Source organism: Mustela nivalis (assembly GCF_964662115.1).
Source record: "Mustela nivalis genome assembly, chromosome: 3".
Classification (NCBI taxonomy): domain Eukaryota; kingdom Metazoa; phylum Chordata; class Mammalia; order Carnivora; family Mustelidae; genus Mustela; species Mustela nivalis.
Window position 1 is genome coordinate 84,794,571 of NC_139022.1, and position 20,060 is coordinate 84,814,630.

Sequence of the window (20,060 nt, forward strand, 5' to 3'; positions counted from 1 at the left end):
TAATAAAAATAAATAAAAAAGATTATTATTAAAAAAAAAAAAGTGGGAAATCTGAACACAGACTAGGTACTGATTTATCCTTCCTTTTCTTCAGATGATAACAGTATTGTGGTTATGATAAAAAAAAATTCTCCTAGAGAAAAAAATCTTTTAGAGAAATAGTATATGGAGAAAATGGCATAATATCTGGGATTTGTGGCTTAAAAATGTGATGTGAGGGAATTATAAATAAAGCTGATCATGTGTCAAAAACTGTTGAAGTTGGTTTGTGGGTACACTGAGGCTCATTTTTCTCTCCAGAGTCCCCTGCTGAAACTCTCATCCCTTCTGCTTCAATATGGACTACTTTCTCTCTGGGCCTGATGCACACCTGCTTCTTCAGAACTTCCTTTCACTATTAAATGAGGAATTCTATTCACCCCTTTTCTGTGTTCAATCTCATGTTCTCTGGATCCCACATCTTTCTCTTGATTTACTCTCACGTAATAGTAGAGCACAGCTTCAAATAAATTCCTAAGAAAGGAAGCAGATGTACAATTTTTAGTGTAATAAATTGTATTTATTCTCAAAAGCTAACTGAAAAATACAAATGGGCACAAAATTCTAGGTTGGAAATTATTTTCCTTCACAATGTATTCTATTGCCCTTAGGATTTCAGTGCTACTGGTGAGAAGTCTGAAACCATTCTTTCCCCCTAATCCTTCATTATGGTTTCTTTTTTTTTTAAGATTTTTTATTTACTCATTTGACAGAGATAGATCACAAGCAGACAGAGAGGCAGGAAGAGAGAGAGAGAGGAAAGCAGGCTCCCTGCTGAGCAGAGAGCCCTATGTGGGACTTGATCCCAGGTCCCTGAGATCATGACCTGAGCCGAAGGCAGCGGCTTAACCCACTGAGCCACCCAGGTGCCCCTTCATTATGGTTTCTAGGTAAGCTCTGTTTTTCCTCTCTTGAAAATAAAGTATTTTCCTTATAGTCTGGTCCTCTGAAATTTTACAAAATGCCTTGGCATGGGTCTTTTTTCATTCACTATGCAGAGTCTTTGTTGCACTTTAAGTCAGTTCATACCCACCAATGCTAGGCTATTTTCTGGTGAATTTCCTATCCTACATTTTCATTCTAGTAAGATTTTATTTATTTATTGGACAGAGATCACAAGTAGGCAGAGAGGCAGGCAGAGAAGAATGAGGGGGAAGCAGGCTCCTTGCTGAGCAAAGAGCCCAATGTGGGGCTCAATCCAAGGACCCTGGGATCGTGACCTGAGCTAAAGGCAGAGGCTTTACCCACTGAGCCACCCAGGTGCCCCTACCCTATATTTTCTTTGTTCTTTTTTTATTATATTCTAGGATCAATCCTGGATCAATCAATCAATCAAACCTGGATCAAATTAGCTTAATTTTTTAGTCCTACTTGAAGAAAGAATTCTCGAGTTTACTTTCCCAATCTTTCCACTGTCTCTGTTTGCTTTTAGTTACCCTAATAAAAATTTTCAAGATTCCCTTATTCTTCAACTGATCCTTTAGTAATAGAGCATCATGTTCTTGTTTTACAGATGGAGTATGTTCTCTTAGTCCTCTGAAGGTATGGTAGAGATGGAGGATTAAATTTCTTCTGCTACCTATTTTGCCCAAATTTCTTTCTTTATTTTTTTTTAAAGATTTTATTTATTTATTTGAAAGTCAGTGAGTGAGAGAGAAAGAGCATGAGCAGGGAGGGGCAGAGGAAGAGGGAGAAGGAAACTCCCTCCTGAGCAAGGAGCCTGAGTGGGACTCAGTCCCACCTGAATCAAAGGCAGACAATTAATTGAGTGACGGACCTAGTCATCCCCCTACAAATTTCTTTTGTTGTCAGTCTTTCACACTGAATCCTTTCATCAAGTAGCATTTTTAAATATTTATTTATTTGAGAGGGGGAGCAGCAGGCAGAGGGAGAAGCAGGCTCTCCACTGAGCAAGGAGCCTGATGCAGGATTAGATTCCACGACCTTGGGATTGTGACCTGAATGAAGTCAGGCTTAACCACTTAGCCACCCCATCATCAAATATCTAATGATTCTTGCCAATTACCTGGTAATTCTTATACTGGAAGCCTTCATTAAATATCTGGAATTCCTTGATAACTATGTGGTAATCATGACTAACCATTTATATTCAAGGGTACGGTACTAAAAACACTGATTAGTACTCACAGGCGTTCTCTAGAAAGATTGGGTGGGGAGTTTAATGCCAATTTTCTGTGGGTCTATTCTCTGGGACCATTCAGATCTTCTAGTAAAGGATTCTCTATGGGTGCCTGGGTGGCTCAGTGGGTTAGGCCGCTGCCTTCGGCTCAGGTCATGATCTCAGGGTCCTGGGATCGAGTCCCGCATCGGGCTCTCTGCTCAGCAGGGAGCCTGCTTCCTCCTCTCTCTCTGCCTGCCTCTCTGCCTACTTGTGTTCTGTCAAATAAATAAAAATAAAATTTAAAAAAAAAGGATTCTCTAATCTTTTGCCTGGGTTAAAGAGTTACTAGCTTGGGCTTCTGGGTGGCTCAGTGGGCTAAAGCCTCTGCATTCAGCTCAGGTCATGATCCCAGTGTCCTGGGATCAAGCCCCACATGGGGCTCTCTGCTTAGCAGGGAGCCTGCTTTCCTTCCTCTCTCTCTGCCTACTTGTGATCTCTGTCAAATAAATAAATAATATCTTAAAAAGAAAAGTTACTAGCTTATTGCAAAGGCTACCAAGGTTCTGGGAGCTGTAGGGAACTAAATTGAAGGTTTTATTATTCAGTATACAGACGTTCATGTAATTTGTATGTTTTCACCAAAGCAACTTACCCACATGCTCCACGGTGTCTAAGGATGGCTATGTCTGGAGATTTGTGTTTCAATTTCTTGAGAGAATAAGCCTATCTCCAGTGGAGTTTTAAAGTGGAGGTATAATTAGGCAAACAGAAATGACCTAGCTTACATGCAGAGGGACCGCGGTATTAATTGTCCATACACAATTTTTTTCCACCAACTCCAGTTTTTACGCCTATAAACTCATTATTGTCATCAATGATCACAGGTGCTTCTCAATAACTAAGCAACTTTAGGATTCTGTGTGTCAAGCCAAAACTGCCTCTAGTTGGCATCCTTTTCTGTAAAATTTAAGCAGTCTTCATTTCTCATTTTACAAACTCTGGCATGGTATTAATGGGCATCTCCTAGTTTCAAGGATGGCATTTATATATCTTTTTCAAGATAATTTATAATGGTAGGGGGAGTTTTGCCCTGCCATTTCAAAAATCTTTAAGATATAATTATCACTTGGGTATCCGGGTGGCTGAGTTGGTTAAGCATCTGTGTCTAGCCCAGGTCACAATCCCAGAGTCCTGGGGTCAAGTCCCTCATCAGGTTCTCTGCTTAGCAAGGAGTCTGCTTCTCCCTTTCCCTCCTGCCCCTCACCCCTGCTCATACTGTCTCTCTCAAATAAATAAATAAAATCTGAAAAAAAAAAAAAAAAAAAAAAAAAAAAAAAAGAAAGAACTAAGCAGAGAGAGTGTGAACAGCTGTGTCAGTGGGGATAAGAGGGAGAGAATCCCAAGCAGGCTATACACGACCCTGAGATAATGACCTGAGCCAAAATCAAGAGTCGGACACATAACCAACTGAGACACCTTTAAGGCGCACTTCTAACCTGTTCATTCTTTTTTTTTTTTTTTTTTTTTTTTTGACAGAGATCACAAGTAGGTAGAGAGGCAGGCAGAGAGAGAGAGGAGGAAGCAGGCTCCCTGCTGAGCAGAGAGCCCAATGCGGAATTCGATCCCAGGACCCTGAGATCATGACCTGAGCCGAAGGCAGAGGCTTAACCCACTGAGCCACCCAGGCGCCCTAACCTGTTCATTCTTAACTTCTGTCTCTCTCCACTTACTTTCTCAATGGAACGATAAATCATAACATTAAGGGCTATGGTTTTTTTTTTTTAAATATTTTATTTATTTATTTGTCAGAGAGAGAGGGAGAGAGAGCGAGCACAGGCGGACAGAATGGCAGACAGAGGCAGAGGGAGAAGCAGGCAACCTGCCAAGCAAGGAGCCCGATGTGGGACTCGATCCCAGGACGCTGGGATCATGACCTGAGCCGAAGGCAGCGGCTTAACCCACTGAGCCACCTAGGCGTCCCTTAAGGGCTATGGTTTTATCTTGGTAATGAATGAACTGTGTTTTGAGGAGCTGACAGAACTGACAGTTGACAAAACTCTTGTGTTTTTGCAAGTAGCAAAGCTGTCATGCCAGCTTATCCACAGAACCCATCATTAGCACAGGGATTACTATTCATCTTCAAATCTAAACATGTTACTGTTTCTTCTGTAAGCACGCACAGGAGTGAGCTTCTCCAAACGATGCACTAAACTCACACCAAACTAAACAAGATGTTTGAGAAGGTAATTTTTCTTTGTGGCATATAGAAACTATTTTCTGTGTTCAAGGAACTGAAAAAGCTGTATTTTTGTGTCTTGGGTTCACAATTCTTTAAATATGTATCACTTGAGAAGAGTAAGGGTTGGAAAATGGAAAGTAGGGAGGAAAAAACTCCCAGCTTCAGAAGGATTCCCCACTATTCCTTTGCCTTCATCATTCAGAAAGGCTAAACTAAACTTTATAGCTCAACAAAAGTTTCTAAGGCACCATCTTTCTCTCCAGCAAGGGTAGCGAGACAATGATTTATTTCAAGACGGTTTCAGTCCAGGGAAATGCTACAGGACCACCATAACTGCTTAGTTTGAACAGAACTAAAATAATCTTACATACACTGCTGAGAGCGCAGCTGTAGTGGCTGGTTTTACACATTTCCTAAAGTGTAACTTTTAACAGCCCCAAACAAGAAAATTCCCAGGACTACAAAAGTGCATCCAACACTTTCAGTTACAGCAGAGATGTTACAGTATTACAGCCTGATGAGTTTTATTATAGCTTTATTTCAGATTACAGAAATGATCTATAAAATCTTTATTGTCCTCAATAGGAGGTCTTCTCATCTCCCATTAACAAAAAGGTTGCAGTGGAGAAAATGCATTTATTTTTTAAATTGGTCTATTTGTTGGCTTTTTTTTAGAAGAATGGTGCTCTTCTCTGAGAATTATCTATGGGAACACAATTCTTATGCAAGTTATACAAACAAACAGCTATTACAATATCACAGTGTATATATCAATCCTAGACTTACCCTCAGAAGAAGCTCTGCTAAGATACAGCCAACAGCCCACATGTCCACACCTACACCATACATTCTAGCTCCAAATAGTAACTCAGGGGCCCGATACCACCTGAAGAACAAAAAGAAATGTAATTTTAAAGATGAGATCGGGAGGGAGACAAACCATAAGAGACTCTTAATCTCACAAAACAAACTGAGGGTTGCTGAGGGGAGGGCGGGGAGGGAGAGAGTGGTTGGGTTATGGACATTAGGGAGGGTATGTGCTATGGTGAGTGCTGTGAAGTGTGTAAACCTGACGATCCACAGACCTGTACCTGTGGGGCTAATAATACATTCTATGTTAATAAAAAATCAAAAAAAATTTTAAAATGTAATTTAAAAATGCAATCACTAAAGTACTTCTGGGAGAAAACTCCTCAGCAAAACATCATCCTACTGATGAAATTCACTTTTATATATTCCATTAACTCAGGAAAAACTGACTATAAAACCTAGCAGTTCCAGGACACCTGGGTGGCTCAGTTGGGTAAGCGTCTGCCTTCAGCTCAGGTAATGATCCCCAGGTCCTGGGATTGAGTCCCACATTGGGCTCCCGGCTCAGTGGGGAGCCTGGTTTTCCCTCTGCCTCTCTCTGTCTTTCATGAAGAAATAAAGAAAAAGTCTTAAAAAAACAAAACAAAACAAAACAAAAAACAAGCAGTTCCATACTGGAAATGACACATATCCTTGGTCCACATACTTTTCCTTTTTTTTTTTTTTCTAAGATTTTATTTCTTTATTTGATAGAGAGAGAGATCACAAGTAGACAGAGAGGCAGGCAGAGAGGGAAGCAGGCTCCCTTTTGAGCAGAGAGCCCGATGCAGGGCTCTATCCCAGTATCCTGGGATCATGACCCGAGCTGAAGGCAGAGGGTTTAACCCACTTAGCCACCCAGGTGCCTCTACTTTTCCATTCTTTTTTTTTAGAGATCTGGTTCTTTTTTAAAGATTTCATTTATTTATTTGACAGATAAAGATGACAAGTAGGCAGAGAGGCAGGCAGGCAGAGAGAGAGGAGGAAGCAGGCTCCCTGCTGAGCAGAGAGCCCAATGTGGGGCTCGATCCCAGGACCCTGGGATCATGACCTGAGCTAAGGCAGAGGCTTTAACCCACTGAGCAACCCAGGCGCCCCCAACTTTTCCATTCTTAAATGATTAATGCCTTCTCTCTTCCTGAAACTAACTCTCAAAACCATCCTTCCTCTAAGCCACCTTACTTCCAACTTCACTGAAAAATAACCAAATAATGGGGAAAAAAAAAAAAGAAAAAAGAAAAAACAATTCCATGGACTCACCTATAGTCTTTCGTATTCACACAAGCTCACAATCTGCCTTTCCCATCTGTAACTTCAGATGAATTGTCCTGGACTGTTTTAATGCCAATATGTCAACTTGGGGCACCAGGTACCATGCTCTCTTGCCTATTTTCTAACATACTGAAATTCTTTCTCCTACATCAATGTTTTCTTCTTCACTAGACTTTTCCCACTAGTGCTCGAACACACGATAATTTCTTCAGCCTTAAAAAATAAACTAAAAAACAAAGTAATAAAGAAGAAAAACTTCTTTAGGCCCAACTTCCTGTAACAGCTACCTCCACATTCTCTGGTTATTCTGAAATAACCAGAATAACCTCTTACTATCTGTTTTTACTATCTCCAATTCTTATTTTCTTATCCTTTTTTTTTTTTTTTTAAAGATTTTATCTATTCATTTGACAGAGAAATCACAAGCAGGCAGAGAGGTAGGCAGAGAGAGAGAGGGGGAAACAGGGTCTCTGCTGAGCAGAGAGCCCGATGCGGGGCTCGATCCCAGGACCCTGAAATCATGACCCAAACCGAAGGCAGAGGCTTTAACCCACTGAGCCACCCAGGCACTCCATCTTATCCTTTTAAAAACTCTTTCAGGGGGTGCCTGGCTGGCTCAGTTGGTACAGCATATAACTCTTAATCGCAGGGTCCTAACTTCAAGCTCCAAGTTAGACCTACAAGGAGCTTCCTTTAAAAAAAACAAACAAACATGGATGCCTGGTGGCTCAGCTGGTTAAATGTCTGCCCTCAGCTCAGGTCATGATTTCAGGGTCCTGGGATTGAGCCCCACATTGGGCTCCCTGCACCACCCTCTCCCTTTGCTTCCTCCTCGCTGTTTATGCTGTCTCTGTCTCTCGCTCTATTGCTCTCTCAAATAAAATCGTAACACAAAACAAAACAAAACAAAAAACTAATCCTACATAATATAAACTTTCAATTTTTTTAAAACCAGTTCTTACCTGGTTACAACCTGATGTGTATAAGCTCTATTGGGACTCCCAAATGATTTGGCCAGGCCAAAATCTGCCAGTTTTAGAACTCCATTTTCATCTAATAACAAGTTGTTTGGTTTTAGATCCTGTATCATGGAGATTTTAAATAAACATGTCAGCAGGTGGTAGAGAATACCATAATGCTACATTTAGTTGGCTTAACTTTAAACTTGGCAAAAAACAGGGTAAAACCTTAACTTTACACAACAATCAGTACTTTTTTTTTCATTGATTTAAAATCTTACCAATGCTAAAAAAGACTGGTTATATTACTTGGTGAGACCTTGGATCAAGACCTTGGGTCACTGAGCTTCAATTTACCTACCTCAGAGGGTTGCTGTGAGGATTAAATTTAGCGTTTTCTATAAAGAGGCTACTGACTCTTTAAAGTAAACAGTTCCTGGTATTTATTTAATAACAGTAATACACAGGAATTTCAGTAAATAAAAATATGATGCATTTAGAGAGGATGAGGAACAAATTCTTCAAAATATATACTTTTAGCCTAAAAGGGATTCTAAGTTAAAGGTATGAGAATTACTGACTATATGTATTCTTAGCTATTTATCTAAATAGAATGCCTAAGAAAATCTATCTATTGATATTATCAGCCTTATTTCAAGAGCTGAATGTTTCTAACATTGACTCAACCATTTCAGAAACTTCATTACTTCACAGAATTTTAGAGTTACTCAAATATTTTTTCTAAAAATATTTTAGTGTTGTAGAACTTAATTCAGACTCACTGTATTTTTTCCCTCTTGTTACAACAGTATAGGTATAGCACAAAGAACACTGGACTTAAAGCCAAAACATGTAGATTTTAATATTCTGTCAGTTACTAGCTACTGACCTTGAAAAAATATATATAGCCTTGGTCACGTGATATAGCAACTTAGCTTTTCACCTAAGAAAAAAATGAAGAACTGGGTCTCTTCTATTTCTAAATTTTACGTAGCATTTTATGATCTTCATGTCACTCCCTGGTAGAAAACCAGGGAACACCAGAGGGAGTTCTGAACACTGAAGGGAATACCCAGAGGAAGATAGGGAAAAAATGGCCGGGCTCTATTTTTATTTTAAAATACACACATTTAGACCATTTATGTAATAACTGACTATATTACACTTGACTAAAACATAAAGAATCAATCATACTTGGTTAAAAACCTTACCCTATGTAGAATCCAATGCTGATGTAAATATTCTAACCCTTGAAGAGTCATCAACATGTAGGCTTTGATGTGTGATGGTGTCAACACAAGACTATTATCCTTTATTATAACCTGTAAACCCGGTGTATATATACAATTATTCCAAATAAATCACACCATATAAAATCACATACAGACATAAAATGAGTTTATCCATCATATAGGAGAATCTGAAGAAACACTGCCTAACTCTCCTTAGGAAGCACTGTGAGAATTTCCAGTTACATGATTAGGGCAAGTATCTCTGCTGGTGCATTCTTTTCTACTTCTTTGTTTAAAAGGCATTAACACAGTGAACATTTGTTGTTTTGCTTGCCCCAGGATGTATAGCCCCTACTGATAACAGCATTCAGCATTCCTTTGCGGTATCACCTGGTTAAAATAGAACTGACCACTACCAGTGTCCTCTAGAGGTAGATACATGACCCATGCGTAGCCAACCACCACAATGAAGCCTGCTGTCCAAAAGACTGGTTTAGGGATGGACATGTGATCTAAGCCAAGCTAATCCAACAGGCCAACTACTTAGTTAGAAACTAAGGGAACAAAGCAGCTCTTAAGGATATAAACCTGAGGTGCCTGAGTCACTACTCTGAGAAATTAAGCGCATGAAGAAAGGCCACAAAAAAGAAAACAGAGTCGAGCTAAAGTGCAAGACTGAGTTTTCCATGGCATTATTTGAGAACTGTGCTTAAAGCCAGTTTATTCCTACATTTGTAAGTTATATTAGCTAAAAGTTCCCATTTTCTTTTTTTAGAAATCAGATTTAGATAAAAGGTATCCTGGGCCACCTGGGTGGCTCAGATGGCAGGTAGCTCAGGTCATGACCCCAGGATTCTAGGATCGAGTCCTGCATCAGGCTCCCTGCTTTGCAGAGAGCCTGCTTCTTCCCTCTCCCTTTGCCTGCTGCTCTGCCCCACCCTGCTGGTGTCTTCTCTCTCTCTGTCAAATAAATAAAATCTTAAAAAAAAAGATATCCAAATTGGCAAGAAGTAAAACTTACACTATTTACAGATGACATACTATATATAGAAAAACCTAAATATTCCACAAAAAAACTACTAGAACTGATCATTGAATTTAGTAAAGTTGCAAGATCCAAAATCAATATACAAAAATCTGTAGCATTTCTATATACTAATAATAAAGTAACAGTAAGAGAAATTAAGAGAATAATCCCATTTACAAAAAAAAAAAAAAAAAAAAAGAAAAAGAAAAAAGAAAAAGAAGTCAGAGTTAGGCAAAATATGCCCTTTTCAGTGCATAGTTCCATGTGTTTAACAAAGACATCCAGTTATGTAACCACTACCAAAATCAAGATAAAGTCCTTTAAATCCCACCCCTACCCTAATTGCCTCAGGCCCCTCTATACCTAATACTTTCCTCTACTCCCAACCCTGGCCACCACTGACCTGATCTGTTTCTTTAGTTTTGCCTTTTCCAGAATATCATATAAGTGGAATTATGCAATATATAGCATTTTGAACTTGAGTTCTTTCATTTAGCATAATACATCTGAGATTCCTCTATACTTTATACGTATGAACAGTTCATTACTTTTTATCCCCAAACAGCATTCCATTTTACAGCTATACCACAGTTTGTTTATATATTCATTAGAAAAGGTATTTGGATTGTTTCCAGTTTTGGCAATAATGAATAAAGCTGGAAATCTGTGTACCAAATGATTTCTGTGTAGACATATTTTGGTGTCTCTTAGACAAATATCTAGCAGTGGTATTGCCAGATCATTCTTTAGCTGTGTATTTAACTGTTTTTTGTATTCTTATCAGCAGTGTATGAGAATTTTAGTTGTTCAACATCCCTGGATTGTCAGTTTTTTTATTTTGTTTTGTTTTTTAAAGATCTTATTTGACAGAAAGAGAAATCATAAGGAGGCAGAGAGGCAGGCAGAGAGGGGGAAGAAGGCTCCCTGCTGAGCAGAGCCCAATGCGGGGCTCGATCCCAGGACCCTGAGACCACGACCTGAATTGAAGGTAGAGGCTTAACTTACTGAGCCACCCAGGTGTTCCTGGATTGTCAGTTTCTGAGATTCAGTTAGTATTAAGGAAAAACCCAAGATCTTATATTCTCAAAAGTAAAATAAAAAATTTGGGTTTCAGGGCACCTGGGTGGCTCAGTGGGTTAAGCTGCTGCCTTCGGCTCAGGTCATGATCTAAGGGTCCTGAGATGGGAGTCCCGCATCGGGCTCTCTGCTCAGCAGGGAACCTGCTTCCCTCTCTCTCTTTCTGCCTGCCTCTCCATCTACTTGTGATTTTTCTCTGTCAAATAAATAAATAAATTCTTTAAAAAAAAAAAAATTGGGGTTTCAAAAGGAGGATATTCTGTGATAATATGGAAAAGGAACTCTAAATTCTCAAAAGGCCTAATATTCATTTCTCTAAAGGTAATGTCAATAAGGTACAAGGAACTTGGTAGACAGAAATGCTCTGAAATCCCAATCTCTGTATATAACACTGGTAATATGGCTAAATGACTCAGAAGAAAAAAGGAAATAAGCGTTTAGGATCTCTTCTGATAAAAAGAGAAAAGAAAGTTCTCTAGGAATCTTAATCTTACCTCTAGATCAGTTTCCATAAAATCAAAGACAAGACTAATATTAGATTTATGTCCAAAAGCATCAAGGAGCTGCAAAGCAAAATTAAAAAAATAAATAATAAAAATGTGATTTTCCATAAAATATTTGAAAAGATTATACCAACTAAAGTAATTCTTAAAATTTAAACAAGTATTTGGACTGTTGACAATTCCCAACTAAATCCGAATTATCTTATTAAATTTGACATTTATCCTTTATATTGCTAGGAATTAGTAATTTGAGGCACAAAAATACTAAACTTTGTATTTTTTAAAAGATCTTATTTATTTGAGAAAGAAAGAGATAGAGAGCATGCACAAGCAGGGGGAGGGGCGGAGGGAGAGAGAGAAGCTGACTCCTCGCTAAGCCAGGAGCCTAATGCTGGGCTCAATCCCAGGACTCAAAGATCGTGACCTTAGCCAAAGACAGACACCTAACCAACTGAGCAAGTAGTTGTGCCTGAACCTTAGTATTTTTAAAAAGTCACTAAATACTTAAGTTTTCCTCCAAAATTTTGAGGGTTATAATTAAGAAATAAATTAATGAAAACTTCACCTCAGTCTGCAATTTTGTGCTCAATATTTAAGAAAATCCTATAAATAGAAGTGGTAGCTATCATTCCTTATATGCACCCTCTATGCCAGGCTCTATTTCCAGGTACTTCACAAGCATTCAATCAATGAACTAGTCTTACTACAACTCTTGGAGGTGGAGTTATGGCACCGAGTTATAGGGGAGCTTACTCAAGGTCTTTATACATGCTAGGGCTCTCGAGGCTTCAAAATGATTTTTCACAAAATTAGGCCATATGCCCATATTAAACTTATTCCATCAGTTGTAGAGTTTTAAAGACAATGCCTAGAGACGCCGAGGTGGCTCAGTCAGTTAAGTGTCTACCTTTGGCTCCTGGGATGGAGTTCCCGGCTTAGAGGGGAGTCGGCTTCTCCCTCTGCCTCTGCCCCTCCCCATTTGTGCTCACGCTTTGAGTATGGCACGTGCTCTCTCGCTCTCTCTCATGCTGTCAAAATAAAGAAATAAAATCTTAGGGGCGCCTGGGTGGCTCAGTGGGTTAAAGCCTCTGCCCCTGGTCATGATCCCAGGATCCTGGGATTGAGCCCCACATCGGGCACTCTGCTCAGCGGGAAGCCTGCTTCCTCCTCTCTCTCTGCCTGCCTCTCTGCCTACTTGTGATCTTTCTCTGTCAAATAAATAAATAAAATCTTAAAAAAAAAAAAAAAGAAATAGAAACTTAAAAAATTTTTTAAAAAAAACAAAGACACTGCCTATAGAATCAATTAGAACAGAAAATATCTATTAGCCTGTTAAATTTTTAAGCTTTTTTACAAGGTTCACCTAAAGCAATTCATCTTGCTGAGCCTTCAATCAACAACTACCACATTCAGAAATGACAGGGTCCCAAATCCCAGAAACAATTTAGATCATACTCACACCAATTATATTTGGATGACTTAGCTCCTGTAATAATTTTATTTCTCTTAAGGCTGTTCTATTTATACCTATATGAAAAGGCAAAGCAAAATGTGAAAAATAACTCTGACATCTCAAATCTTAAAAACGTTATTTTTTGGGATAGATTAGTCTTTCAGGAATAGCAGTGAATATCCTACAGAAAAATAAGGGCCATTTTGGCAGTTTTTTTGACATCTGGTTTTATTTTATATTACTTTATTTTTAAAATAGCTTAAAATCACTATGATAAATGGTGAAAAAAAAGTATTCACTTTGTAGCAGATCCCTTGAGAAGACTGCTGGAATAACAATATGACAGTGTGTAACATTAAAGCAATAAATAAGTCAACAGCTTCCTCTTTCTTGCATTATGAATATTAGGAACAGATTCTTGATGCTAACAGCAAAATAGTGGTAAGACTATTATCATTCCCAATACAAAGGATAGAACTCAAAATTAAAAATAATATCTGGTACTATCTGTTAAATAGAAGATGGGTCCTTTTCATAAAAACTAGTTCTTGATGACTAAATAAGACTTAACATGCTAGCACACAAAGCTATGGAGGAAAGGTAAAAACATGTTTTCTTCCATTCGTCTATTTCAGTGTGAGTTTTCCATACTTCCATGAGGTTGTATCCTGAATTTTCAAAGTAATCAGTTCAGAGAAAATAAAAAAAAAAGAGTGCTTGCAACAATACCTTAAAGAATGATGAAGACAGCAAGACAAGTCACTGATAACCTTGTTGCCTTACATTTACTCAGATGACTTGGTTATATGCCTCTTAACATCCAAATGGTGGGTATCACAAACGTCCTGTCTCTATCCTGATTCTCCATGCTAAGTTTACTCTTCTAGCACCCTGCAATAACCCTATCTAAACCGCTCAAAACAGATACGTTGCTAACTTCCTTAGTGAGAATAAAAACTTTTCCTGTTCTGTCAGATTATATTGAGTACTCACCATCTTTAGCTTCTGATCTATGTCCAAGTTTAATCTGGTGGGGGGGGAAAAACCCAAACACATTAAAAATGTGTTATTTAGACTTAGTGCATAACATATAAATACTTCAAAAACTTAGCCACAACAAGAATATGTAGCAACTTATATGTGGCCAGTAAGCAAGAAGCGAGTGGGAAATCATGAATCTGAAAGGCAAAATTAACAATATAAGAAAGGACCAAGTACCTATCATGTCTTGCCCCTTAAGTTTTTGAGTTACATTCAAGTAATGGAATTAAGAAAATAAATGCCTCCTTTATCTCTGCAAGATTAAATGTGGAAAAGTTACTGAGGGCATACTGACTAATAAACAACAACAAAAATCACTTCAAGTTGGCCTACTTGGGAGGAAATATATGACATACAAACATAAAATAACATGTTTAATATGCCCAATAACATGTTCTTAGGGAACACATTTTCCCAAGAAGAAAAATTACAAATTATGATGGATACAAAAAATGGTTAAACTGTTGTTACCATTAATATACATAACAAAACAAAAAAAGCAAAAAAAATTGCACTAATAGGTTTAGGCTTACACCAGTCTCCTACTCACTGCTTTATACAATGACTACATGTAATTAAAAAAAAAAGCCCAAAACAATTACTTCTGGAAAAACACAGCTATTCTACCTTTAAAAATATCCCCCAGCTAAATGCAAAATGGTGCACCCACTGTGGAAAACGGTATGGAGGTTCCTCAAAAAACTAAAAAGATAATTACCATATGATCCAGTAATTCCCCTACTGAGTATTTACCCAAAGAATACAAAAACACTAATTTAAAAGCTATATGCCCCTCTATGTATACTGCAGCATTATTAACAAAAGCAAACAGAATATTAAAATAGAATATTACTCAGCCACAAAAAAGAACGAAATCTTGCCATTTGTGACAACATGGATGGATCTAGAGGGTATAACATTAAGTGAAATAAGGGAAAGACAATACCCTATGATTCATTCCTATGTGGAAATTAAGAAACAAAACAAACTAACAAAGAAAAAAGAGACAACCAAGAAACCGTTAACTAGAGAGAACAGGTGGCTATCAGAGGGGAGGCTGTGGGAGGTTGGGGGAAATAGCTGAAGAGGATTAAGACTATACATCATGATGAGCACTAATATATAGACTTGCTGAATTACTGTACTGTACACCTGAAACCAATGTAACACATCATGTTAGGTATGCTAGAAATAAAATTTAAAAAATAAGAATCTTGGTAATGATAAAAATAGATTAAAAGATGTAAATATATAAATATATCTTCCAACTGTATACTACAAACACAACTTTTTACTTAAAGGTAAAATACTATAGCACTAAAAAATATAAGGCACTCAGCAATAAATTTAACAAAAGATGTGCAAAGCTTTCCAAAACTAAGTAATAAAATGATATAAAAACATGCTTAAAATGAGACCAAAATAAACACACTCATGGATAGCAGGACTCAGAAATCATATATACGTCAATTTTCTTTAAGTTCAATGCAATCAAATCTAAAGCTCAACAGCATTTTTTAAAGAACACTGACAAACTCATTCTAAATTTTACATGGAAAAGGATCTAAGAACAATTAAAAAATTTTTTACATTTTGTAAACACAATAAAAATACATTGGTTTCAGGAAGCCATCTACTTCATTACCCAGATTAAACAACTATCAATATTTCACCACACTTCATTATTCATCCTCCCCTTTCTGCTGAATAAAACAAACCTCAGATTTCATGTCATTTCATCCCCATGTACTTAAGTAGGCATCTCTAAAACATGGACATTTTCTTACATATTCAATATGCCATCCTCATACTTTTTTTTTTTTAAAGATTTTATTTATTTGACACAGAGAAAGAGATCACAAGTACGCAGAGAGGCAAGCAGAGGGAGGGGGGAAGCAGGCTCCCCGCTGAGTAGAGAGCCCGATGTTTTCATAGAGGTGCATATACTTTTAGTGCAGGCCTCGATCCCAGGACCCTGAGATCATGACCTGAGCCGAAGGCAGAGGCTTAACCCACTAAGCCACCCTGGCGCCCACACCTTATTTATTTATTTATTTATTTATTTATTTTTAAATTTATTTGTGAGAGAGACAGTGAGAGATAGCATGAGAGGGGAGAAGCAGACTCCCTGTGGAGCTGAGAGCCCCATGCAGGTCTCAATCCCAAGACTCTGGGATCATACCTGAGCCGAAGGTAGTTGCTTAACCAATTGAGCCACCCAGGTGCCCTGCCATTTTCATTCTTAACAAAATTAATAATAATGCCATAGCAGTATGTAATACCTAGTTCATATATAATTCTCTTGATTGTTTGAAATTTCCCAAGTGGCAGATAAAGTAGCCAAGATAATTTTGAAGAAAAACAGGTATGCTTAACTTATCAGATTTCAAGGGTTTTGAAAGACAGTAGTAATTAAATACACTATAGCATCTGAGCAGGGATTGGAAAAAAAAAAAATCAACTAATGGAAAAAAAAATAGTGTGTCCCGAAATGGATCCAAGTATGTACTGGAACTCAGATTACAACTAAAGGCAAAACTTGGCGTTACAACCCACCAGGAAAAGGACAGACGATCCATAATGCTGGGACAGCAAGGAAAAAAATACTGGATCACCCTACTACACAAAATAGAAAAATTAATTCCAGATAAAATAAAGACCTAAATGTGAACAGCAATGCTTTAAATTTTTAGAAAATAGAACCCTTAATAACCTGGACGTAGGCAAGCACATAAAAAGGAAACCCATAAAGGGAAAAAAAAATGGATAAACTCAACAGAACTATAAATTTCTGTGCCCCAGAAGACACCATATATAAACATAGTCTAGCCAAAGACTAGGAGAGGATACCTGCACTGCAAATTTCTGACGATTAATGTTCAGAATATAATAAAGAATTCCACTAATCCACAGGAAGAAAAATATTTAAGCACCCTAACAGAAAAACTGGTAGAAAAAAAAAACCTAAAAAGCCAATAAATCTAAGAAAAGATGATCAATCTCACTGGTATTCAGAGGAATATTAATTGAAACAATCATATACCAATTTTGACCCAGGTAATTGAAAAATGTTGTAAAATCTGACAATACAAACATGGTAAGAATGTGGAGGGAGGTTAAACTGTTCCAACCACTTTGAAGAGCAATGTGACAATATGTGGTGAGGGTGATGCTGTTATGTGCCCTAAAACAGCAATAATTCAGATGGTTTCAAATATGGATATATTCTTTAAAGAAACTGACATGAGGGTGCCTGGGTGGCTCAGTGGGTTAAGCCGCTGCCTTCGGCTCAGGTCATGATCTCAGAGTCCTGGGATCGAGTCCCGCATCGGGCTCTCTGCTCAGCAGGGAGCCTGCTTCCTCCTCTCTCTCTCTCTGCCTGCCTCTCTGCCTACTTGTGATCTCTCTCTGTCAAATAAATAAATAAAATCTTTAAAAAAAAAAAAAAAAAAAGAAAAGAAACTGACATGAATAGGCATCTCTGTAGGACTATACTAAGGGAAAACATAAAAAAATAACAACAAAATAGGGCGCCTGAGTAGCTCAGTGGGTTAAGCCGCTGCCTTCAGCTCAGGTCATGATCCCAGGGTCCTGGGATCGAGCCCCACATCTGGGCTGTCTGCTCTGCAGGGAGCCTGCTTCCTCTTCTCTCTCTCTCTCTGCCTACTTGTGATCTCTCTCTGTCAAATAAATAAATAAAATCTTTAAAAAACAACAACAAAATAGCCTAAGTGTACATCAACAAGATTTTGACAGACAAATTTAAGTGTAATTATACGATGGAATCTAATCACTAATGATCAGAAATAAACCATATCTACATGTATGCATGTAGAAGATTTCAGCAATCATGCTGATTCAGGGGGCACCTGGGTGGCTCAGTGGGTTAAACCTCTGCCTTCAGCTCTGGTCATGATGGCAGGGTCCTGGGATGGAGCCCCTCAATGGGCTCTCTGCTCAGCGGGGAGCATGCTTCCCCCTTCTCTGCCTGCTGCTCTGCCTACTTGTGATCTCTCTGTCAAATAAATAAATAAAATCTTTAAAAAAAAAATAATGTTGAGGGCGCCTGGGTGGCTCAGTGGGTTAAAACCTCTGCCTTGGGCTCACATCAGGATCCCAGGGTGGTGGGATGGAGCCCTGCATCAGGCTCTCTGCTCAGCGGGGACCCTGCTTCCTCCTTTTTTTTGTCTACTTGTGATCTATCTCTGTCAAATAAATAAATAAAATCTTTAAAAAAATAAAAAAAATTAATGTTGATTCAGAAAGACAAACTGTAAAAGAATATTTACATATGTGGGGGTGGATGGGCAGCCAGCCAGGCACTGAGAGAAATAATCTCAAAAGCCACCAATAGAGGATTCGTTAAATAAATGGGGAATGATAAATTGAGTATGATCTTTTTAAAAAGATGAGGTAGACGTCAATGATAATTTATTTTTTATAAATTTCAAAAGAAATTAAATATTCCACTTACCTCTAAACGTGCTTTTTTTTAAATTTTAAAAATTTTATTCGACAAAGAGACCACTAGTAGGCAGAGTAGCAGGCAGAGAGAGAGGGGGAAGCAGGCTCTCTACTGAGCAGGGAGCCAGATGTAAGGCTTGATCCCAGGACCCTGAGACAATGACCCAAGTGGAAGGCAGACGCTTAACCCACTGAGCCATCCAGGCACCCTATCCCTCTAAACATAATTTAAAATTCCAAGATACAATAGGTGAAAAAAATACAGAAAATTCATTTTTTGTAAAATTAAACGTGTTAGTAAATACGTGTAAAACTTTATAGCAGAAAGACTAGATAATGTCTAAATTGAGGCTTCAAAGGAGTTAGGAATTTTGAAGAAGAAAACAGATTCAAATGGCAACAGGAACAATAAGGAGGACACCTGGGTGGCTCACTAGGTTACGCCTCTGCCTTCAATTCAGGTATTTATCCCAGGGTCCTAGAATGGATCCCCACGTGGTGCTCCCTGCTCCTGGAAGAGCCAGCTTGCCCCACTGCCTGCTGCTTCCCTGTGTGCACTCTCTGTCCCACTTTCTCTGACAAATAAATAAATAAATAAATAAATAAATAAAAGGAGGAGGTGGAGGTCACCTACCCCACCAAGAGACCTTGAGGTATGACAAAAAACCTCTGAGAGGATTATTGACTTCAGCAGCACAGGAAAGAACAAGCAACCCGGCAGCAAAACACCTGGATTTAAATGCTAGTTTTAGCCATTAGTATCTGTGTCATTTTGACAACTACTCAATCTCTCTTAGTCTCAGGTATCTCAAGTGTAAAATCAGGATATTTTCCCTACTTCATATGCCTATATGGAGGGCTAAATGAAAAGAACGTAAGTGAAGATGCCTGACATGTAAAAAATTAGCTACATACGACCCAAGTTTCTTGAATGAATGCAAATAAAAAAGTTACTAAATTCATTTTTTTAAAAGGCACATCAATGTTAATGCTCATGAAAGCCTTTCAAGGAAAATCTGTACACAGAAAATGCAGATGATACACATGACGGATGCGGTGTGGCAGAAACCGTGACCTGGGAAGATCACGGCATTAAACAGCTCTGAGGAACCAGCAGATGGGTACTTGCTCCCCTTGCCTACGTCTGAAGTTATAAAGCAAACATAATATATAGCTTCCTCCTCATTTCCATTCCAATTAATGGAACATCAACAACAAAACTAATTCAACCCGAGTTCCATCCTAGAACACAAGACATTAATAAACTCCGTTTTCTCTGAAAATGACATAAATATCTCATTAGCAGAGCACGGCCAAGTGTCGTACAGAGCCCAGGCATCAGCTCATACATACAGATATCTTCAGAGACTGAAGGAAAAATAAGACAGTAACTCACTTTCTTAATGGCGACAATCTGGTTGGTGTTCTTGTCTCTGGCCTTGTAAACCGTGGCAAACTAGAGAGAAAAACAGAAATAATCTAAGCTTGTGGGAGCTTTTTTGTGTTTGCCTTTTTACTTCTTCAGATCTGGAGAAGCAAAGACCTCGGGGTTCTTGGAGCGGATTCGCGGCGGCGTGGAACGCGGTGAGGCAGGCCACTTCCCATTCCAGTCGATCCTTCAGAAAGGACAGAGCCGCGTAGGGGATGCCCTCCAGGGTAAACACGCGGGCAGCAGGTGCGTCTGGGCAGTCTCGTCCAAAAAGAAGTAGCCAGGTCAGTCCTCTCAACCCCACCAGAAAATCTGTGAGGGTGTGAGGCGGCCTGGCGTTCTCCGTTCAGAGCC

General features: G+C 38.6%; 1 protein-coding gene across 2 annotated transcripts in view; it reads right to left on the reverse strand.

Moving 5' to 3' along the window:
• Positions 1-20,060, reverse strand: part of CDK7 (cyclin dependent kinase 7) — a 34,248-nt gene that overhangs the window by 13,402 nt on the left and 786 nt on the right. Inside the window, exons 2-8 of one of the 2 annotated variants that reach the window (XM_082722985.1) lie at positions 19,674-19,733; positions 13,766-13,799; positions 12,779-12,846; positions 11,311-11,379; positions 8,692-8,802; positions 7,484-7,602; positions 5,187-5,286 (exon numbers count right to left, since the gene is read on the reverse strand). In XM_082722985.1, coding sequence (XP_082579111.1) covers positions 5,187-5,286; positions 7,484-7,602; positions 8,692-8,802; positions 11,311-11,379; positions 12,779-12,846; positions 13,766-13,799; positions 19,674-19,733 — 561 coding nt within the window. The remainder of the gene's footprint in view (positions 1-5,186; positions 5,287-7,483; positions 7,603-8,691; positions 8,803-11,310; positions 11,380-12,778; positions 12,847-13,765; positions 13,800-19,673; positions 19,734-20,060) is intronic. The other variant, XM_082722986.1, reaches the window with a different exon arrangement.